Raw genomic sequence first — 7,500 nt, forward strand, 5'->3', positions numbered from 1 at the left:
GAGTAGTATATATTTCCAACCTCTTGCATTACGGTAAACAACAACATGAAGGAATCCTCCGGGCAAGCAATATATCACTGGTGAAACCCAGGTTACAGCAATATATCACTGGTGAAACCCAGGTTACAGCAATATATCACTGGTGAAACCCAGGTTACAGCAATATATCACTGGTGAAACCCAGGTTACAGCAATATATCACTGGTGAAACACAGGTTACAGCAATATATCACTGGTGAAACACAGGTTACAGCAATATATCACTGGTGAAACACAGGTTACAGCAATATATCACTGGTGAAACACAGGTTACAGCAATATATCACTGGTGAAACACAGGTTACAGCAATAGATTTATTGCAGGAATCGTGTCAGATAGCAAATGTAGGATATAACCTCACACTGGTAACATCAATGGCAATTGTATCGAATGTTTGATGATCTTTTGATCAACTTTACAGACACACTCAAACACGCAAAACAGCCGTTTAGGCCTGGTGGTAACCTATACGGTACTTCAAATTCAGCAAGCTCACGTTGTCCTGGGGATAATTGCCTCAAAGCAGTTGACACAGTGTTTCCAAATTCAACACTTGAAGACCTACGGCCGACCATCAAGACTCAGCCCACCTGGGGCGGGCAAACCCATTCAGCTCACACACACACACACACACACACACACACACACACACACACACACACACACAAATGTGTGTGTGTGTGTTGTGTGTACTGGCATGCATGAGAGCTCTCTGTTTGCATCTCGTCTTATTGAATTATTTATATTATTATAATATTCTTAGGTTGGTTAGGGCATCAGCTCAACACTGACCCCTCAACACACAACAGTTTAACCTCCACAGCATTTTTACAGTCATTAAAAACTGCTGCTGGGGTTCTGCAACCAGGGTGGAAGCCTCTCTAAGGACAGTGGAGGCACACCAGGTACCAATAGATAGACACCAGAGGACCAATCAGCTGACAGACATCAGGTAGGGGACACCAGAGGACCAATCAGCTGACAGACATCAGGTAGGGGACACCAGAGGACCAATCAGCTGACAGACATCAGGTAGGGGACACCAGAGGACCAATCAGCTGACAGACATCAGGTAGGGGATACCAGAGGACCAATCAGCTGACAGACATCAGGTAGGGGACACCAGAGGACCAATCAGCTGACAGACATCAGGTTGGGGACACCAGAGGACCAATCAGCTGACAGACATCAGGTAGGGGAACCATGATTTCTTTCAGATGTTGAACTGGTTTCATGGACCACACTCGAACTGGAGGGATTTAGTGGCTGAGCTATAGCAGGTAAGAGGCCCCGACTGATCAGGTAAAAGATACCACCTAAGAGACACTAGGTAACCAGGTAGGACTGGCTACAGGTAGGGATTGAACTATATGGATTTTCTTACGGCCGATACCGATACCGATTCTTTTCTATCAGCCTAAGCGATGACCGATAAGGGCTGCCGATTTTCCTGAGCCGATATTTGGAGCCGATACTGCTTTTGCTCCATCAATTTACATCGTAAAAATGACACAAAGATGATAACAAATGTTACAAGTCTCAATTTAAAAAAGGGACATTCATTGAACTATCTGTAAATCATGGCAAAAAAAAAAAAGGCTGATGCCATACACGTAAAAAACGCACATTTGGGCCGATATATCGGTCGATCACTAGTTACAGGTGGATGTCACCGGGTGACTGACACATTGTCTCACCTCGTCCAGCTTGTTGAGATGAGCTGACATCAGACTAACCAGCTGGCCTGTGCTGATCTTATCCAGGACGCGACTGGACAGCTTCAGAGTCTGCAAGGGACCAGAGATCAGGTTATAGACGCTGACGGAGTAGTACCCCGGTATAGGAATGGAAACCCTGACTGTATGTACGGGCAGTGAGCCGCCCCACGCCGCTCACAACCAGGTGCCAGGTGCCCCGACAAGCCGCACACGTGTGAAAAGTAGTGCCATGGCTCCATGGTTGCAATGGCAACCATAGTTCCATGGTTGCCATGGCTGTTAGCAAACTTAGTTACAGTTTTTTCGATCTAATATCATGTATAGATAAATATGTTTTTTTCTTTTGCGCTATTCTTCTTTAAAAAAAAAATTATATGCCAGCAATGATAGAAAAAAAGAGGGTAGCTGTTGGCTGTTAGCCGTTAGCTGCTAGCCACGAGCCACGAGCGACTAGTCGTCATTTCAGAGTATAGAGCGATTAATAGTGGCTAGAGGCTCGTGGCTAGCAGCTAACGGCTAACGTGTTTACTAGCTTTGACTTATATATTCCTATTTTTATCTATTATTGTGAATAGTGATGTCTTTGATGTGTGGGTTTTTTTGTGTGTTTTTTATGCCACTGTCAAAGACAAATTTCGATTTTTTTATGTAAAGTTTGATGGACATTAAAGAAGTCTAAAGGGCTGGTTATGGTCCCACATTCAAGCAACCCAAAGGGGGTCACGGACCCCTAACGTCCTCGCGGACCCTCCTTGCGCCCCCCCCAAGGGCCTGACGTGCGCCTCACAAAAATTGTAACCTTCCATCAAGGAGACACAGCAGCGAGGGCTGTGATTGGTCCGCTCACTAAAACCTGAGGCAGAACCATAAAGGTTCAGGACTGCGTCGAAGCGTCTGCGTGGTCGTTGCGTTGCGTGACGTGGTGGGACCATAATCAGCCCTTTAGTGCCCGTCTCAGTGTCAGTCACCTTCTTATATATGAGGCTGAAGAGGGCAATGCGGATCTGCATGCCCAGGTGGTGCAGGCCGAAGATGGCGGGCTGCAGCAGGAGGAAGCGCGCCGTGAAGAGCAGGCAGAGGCCCAGCGCCAGGAAGTACCCCTGGGAGCGCTCCGGGGCGTGGAAGGGGTCAAAGGAGGCGATGATCCGGCCCAGGAGCTGCGGCTGCACCGTCTTGGAAGCCTCCTGGGGGCCATCAGAGGAGGTAGCAGGGGGGGTTTGTGGTGGTGAGTTTACATCTCTGTGTCTGTGTGTGTGTGTGTGTGTGTGTGTGTGTGTGTGTGTGTGTGTGTGTGTGTGTGTGTGTGTGTGTGTGTGTGTGTGTGTGTGTGTGTGTGTGTGTGTGTGTGTGTGTGTGTGTGTGGTAGTCTAAATGGAATGTATTTACCGTAGTTGCATTCCCATTGAATTGTGTGCTTACCCTACAATCATTGTGTGATTGCCTTACAGACACACCCACAAACAAACACAAAGACACACGCACACACACACACACACACACACACACACACACACACACACACACACACACACACACACACACACACACACAGGACCCTTCAGCATAGGTGGATCAAAGCAGAAGACCTGCTCTTACTCGAGCGGGGACCCCGCGCGTTAGAGAGTGTGTGTGTGTGTGTGTGTGTGTGTGTGTGTGTGTGTGTGTGTGTGTGTGTGTGTGTGTGTGTGTGTGTGTGTGTGTGTGTGTGTGTGTGTGCGCGTAGTAGATAGTAGGGAATGCAAGCCTGACGCATGCTAATCACTGAGGAGTTCAACAGTGATAATGAATATCGTTCATTAAAGAAAGTGAAGTATAGGCAAATTAGAGAGAGCTGACGAGGGATAGGGGATAGAGAATGAGAATGAGACGTTACAGACTAACTGTTTGATGTCATGTGGACAGATGACCTCATGCCCAATTCCCTGTTTCACATTATGATCCAGCTAGATAAGGCAGTTAGTCTGTAAACAAATTAAACCACGTAACATGCCCCATATGTAGCGTGAGCAGAGATAGGTTCTAAATCAATGTCCTACTGAAGTTGGCCAGTGAGTGATCTTATATCATTTAAAAGTATGCACATATATTACAGCATTATTGAAGGCAGATTTTTTCCTTCAGTGACCCAAAGTTTTATTACATTGAACAGTTATTGGACACTTATTAGGGTGTAAAAGTGTATTTTTGCTTGAGGTCCTATTCTACATTTTTCTAGATTTAGATTATTACAAGGTTCATATTTAGTGACATTTTAGTACCACCACTTTCTTCATCTAAATCTATTTACTAAATTAGACCTACTACTTTTAATTTCTTAATAACATTAAACCATTTACTCTGGCGTTACTAACCTTACATTATCTAATTTACCTTTAAATTACTTCCCCAATTTATTTTTACATGGACTTAAATCATAATTTCACAAATCATGTCTCATATGTATCCGAATATATATCCCTATACATCAATAAAGACCAACTAAAATACAGAAAAGAAACACCTTGAATATTAAAGAACATTGAAAAGTCTAAATGTGATTATGTCAAGAATTAATCAAAGATGTATTTATTTCCAGCCCTGCTGAATGTCCCCCTTACAATCCAGAGACCAGCTCCCTGATGTTTTACGGTTCTCTGGACAGTGCTAACGGGCATTCCTGTTGCTGTGGCAACCCCCCCCGCTGTACTGTACCTGCGTATCGGCTAGGCTACCGTGGGGCAGTTAGCAGTGCCCTGCTGCTACATGCTAACAGATCAGAACTGCTTTATGTTCCTCATGGACTTTCTGGGCAAAATATATATTTAAATTTTTGGTATTAGCAGTTAATTTAAACATTTACGCCGGGTGTGAAACAGCTAGTCTTTTGCAGGACCACCCCTTGACCAAGGGCAACATTGACTATACACACCACTTCACATGAAGTGCTACGTGAACCGTTGGCACCAGGACCTCCTCTAGGTTGATACTCACCCCGAGGTAGAGGAGGATGCCGTAGAAGATGAAGGGGCCGATGAAGCATCGCGCCAATGCCCGCATCATCCTGGGCTTGCTCTTGGCCGTCGCCACCTCTCGGTCCCATTCTCTGCACACAAACACACAGAGGGGCGAGGCTTCATCGTGAGCTGGTCCCACGCAGACACTTCGTGAGCTGGTACCACGCTGGTCCCACGCAGACACTTCGTGAGCTGGTCCCACGCAGACACTTCGTGAGCTGGTCCCACGCTGGTCCCACGCAGACACTTCGTGAGCTGGTACCACGCTGGTCCCACGCAGACACTTCGTGAGCTGGTACCACGCTGGTCCCACGCAGACACTTCGTGAGCTGGTACCACGCTGGTACCACGCAGACACTTAGTGAGCTGGTACCACGCAGACACTTCGTGAGCTGGTACCACGCTGGTCCCACGCAGACACTTCGTGAGCTGGTCCCACGCAGACACTTCGTGAGCTGGTCCCACGCAGAGGACGTAAAGGGTCCGTAGCCCCCCTGCGTTGGGGGAACGGGGGACCATAACCAGCCCTTAGGGGTCCGTAGCCCCCCTGCGTTGGGGGAACGGGGGACCATAACCAGCCCTTAGGGGTCCGTAGCCCCCCTGCGTTGGGGGAACGGGGGACCATAACCAGCCCTTAGGGGTCCGTAGCCCCCCTGCGTTGGGGGAACCGGGGACCATAACCAGCCCTTAGGGGTCCGTAGCCCCCCTGCGTTGGGGGATCGGGGGACCATAACCAGCCCTTGACATTGATCTTCTTTAGCTGGTAAGGCTCATAGGGTCATTTGGATAGTTACCCTAAATACCAATTAATGAGAACCACCTGATCAGAATTCAGAATCCCTAAAGCTGGTGTTACGAGCCTGTGATTAGATTATGAATATGAGCACTCGTAACACCAGAATCCCTAAAGCTGGTGTTACGAGCCTGTGATTAGATTATGAATATGAGCACTAGGCTGGTCTCAGAGAGCTGGAACCAGGTCTGAGAGGGAAGAGGAAGGGTTAGGGTAACCCTAACCCTAACCCTAACCCTGAATGAGGAAGACCAAAGGCACTCAAACGCAAGGAAAGAGACACAATTGTGAAGCACTTAACAAATTAGATGACGAGGATAAGCAAAGAAAGATTGACTGACCCTAATTTCTTAGAAGTTAGAGAGAAATCAAAAATCCATAATCAAAAAAAAGATTAAAAATAGGCTAGGAACGGTCAACAGAAGAATCAGGAAGTGATCCATCCTGGTAACATTACAGCTCAGGGCCCAGTAAGGGTCTCAATGTCTGCCTGATCAAAATAAATAAAACACAGCATCGCTAATTTATCACCCTGGAGGTATTAAGGCCCTTTGAAAGGTCGACATTCAGCATCTATTCAGAGGGCTGTTGGCACTCAGCACTGGGACCTGTTTCCTGGCAGCAACAAACAAGGGCCCCCATAGCGGTAAGGGCATGGGGGCCCCCATAGCGGTAAGGGTATGGGGGCTGCCAGCTCCTGATCAGAGCAGAAACACAGGGGACATTGGCTAGTGGTGGGGGCTTATGGGTTCCCCTTTCTCCGCGGAACAGAAGAACAAAACACGAGTCAAAAGTGTGACATTTACTCTGTGTTAACGAACGGGGAGGGGAGCAAATACAAGAGAAGAGAGGAGACGGAGGAGAAGGCAAAGTCAGGAAGAGGATGAAAAAGAAATGGAGATATACAGTCAGACTTGGAATCAGAGAGGACAGGTGCATAAAGAGGGAGAGAAGAACCGACAGAGCGAGACAAAGAAGAAGGGAGAGAGGGCGAGAGAGAGCGAGAGAGAGAGAGAGACACAGAGAGACACAGAGAGAAAGAGAGAGAGAGAGAGAGAGAGAGAGAGAGAGAGAGAGAGAGAGAGAGAGAGAGAGAGAGAGAGAGAGAGAGAGAGAGAGAGAGAGAGAGACACAGAGAGACACAGAGAGACACAGAGAGACACAGAACAGAGAGAGAGAGAGAGAGAGAGACACAGAGAGACACAGAGAGACACAGAACAGAGAGAGAGAGAGAGAGAGAGAGAGAGAGAGAGAGAGAGAGAGAGAGAGAGAGAGAGAGAGAGACACAGAGAGACACAGAGAGAGAGAGAGAGAGAGAGAGAGAGAGACACAGAGAGACACAGAGAGAGAGAGAGAGAGAGAGAGAGAGAGAGAGAGAGAGAGAGAACTTGAGTGTGAGGGGGCCTAACCTTGTCCAGCATTTGTATCCCCAGGTGTTTGTTTGGCACACACAGTAGGAGTTTATGTCTGGCTTTGTCCAAATGCCATCCCATATTATCAGTTAGAATGAGTCAGCTACACCCCACCTGTGTTCCTCTTATGCAACAATCCTACAAAAAGTTTCCTTGTCCAGATACATCCCAATGGCAGAAGGCTAATTAATTGAATTAGATAAAGGTCTGCAACATTCTTATTCAAATAGTTGGATTCCATTGGTTCTATTATTTGTAATTAGCCAACATATCTTAACCAAGGCTTTTGAATTTGTAATGGTTAGAAGTAGTAGATTTATTTGTGTAATTACTAAACAACTCCACTCACCATGTTTATGACCCAGTACTCTTGGATACTTCTCCTATGGTTAAAGCCGGTTACAGTTAACTAATTCAAAGGAGTCATAGCTGACTTATTGTTGTTCTTTCTGTCCATTTATATGTTTATATAATTGCATTATATAGTAATGTAAACTGCTGCCTATATAGTATCATCCATGATGAGGACACTTAGTCACTTAGT

General features: G+C 46.7%; 1 protein-coding gene across 1 annotated transcript in view; it reads right to left on the reverse strand.

The window, feature by feature from the left end:
* cftr (CF transmembrane conductance regulator) overlaps positions 1-7,500 on the reverse strand; it is a 46,900-nt gene that overhangs the window by 38,069 nt on the left and 1,331 nt on the right. Inside the window, exons 3-5 of the mRNA XM_056598931.1 lie at positions 4,729-4,840; positions 2,727-2,942; positions 1,738-1,827 (exon numbers count right to left, since the gene is read on the reverse strand). Coding sequence (XP_056454906.1) covers positions 1,738-1,827; positions 2,727-2,942; positions 4,729-4,840 — 418 coding nt within the window. The remainder of the gene's footprint in view (positions 1-1,737; positions 1,828-2,726; positions 2,943-4,728; positions 4,841-7,500) is intronic.

The sequence above is a fragment of the Gadus chalcogrammus genome, chromosome 9 (genome assembly GCF_026213295.1).
Source record: "Gadus chalcogrammus isolate NIFS_2021 chromosome 9, NIFS_Gcha_1.0, whole genome shotgun sequence".
Taxonomy (NCBI): domain Eukaryota; kingdom Metazoa; phylum Chordata; class Actinopteri; order Gadiformes; family Gadidae; genus Gadus; species Gadus chalcogrammus.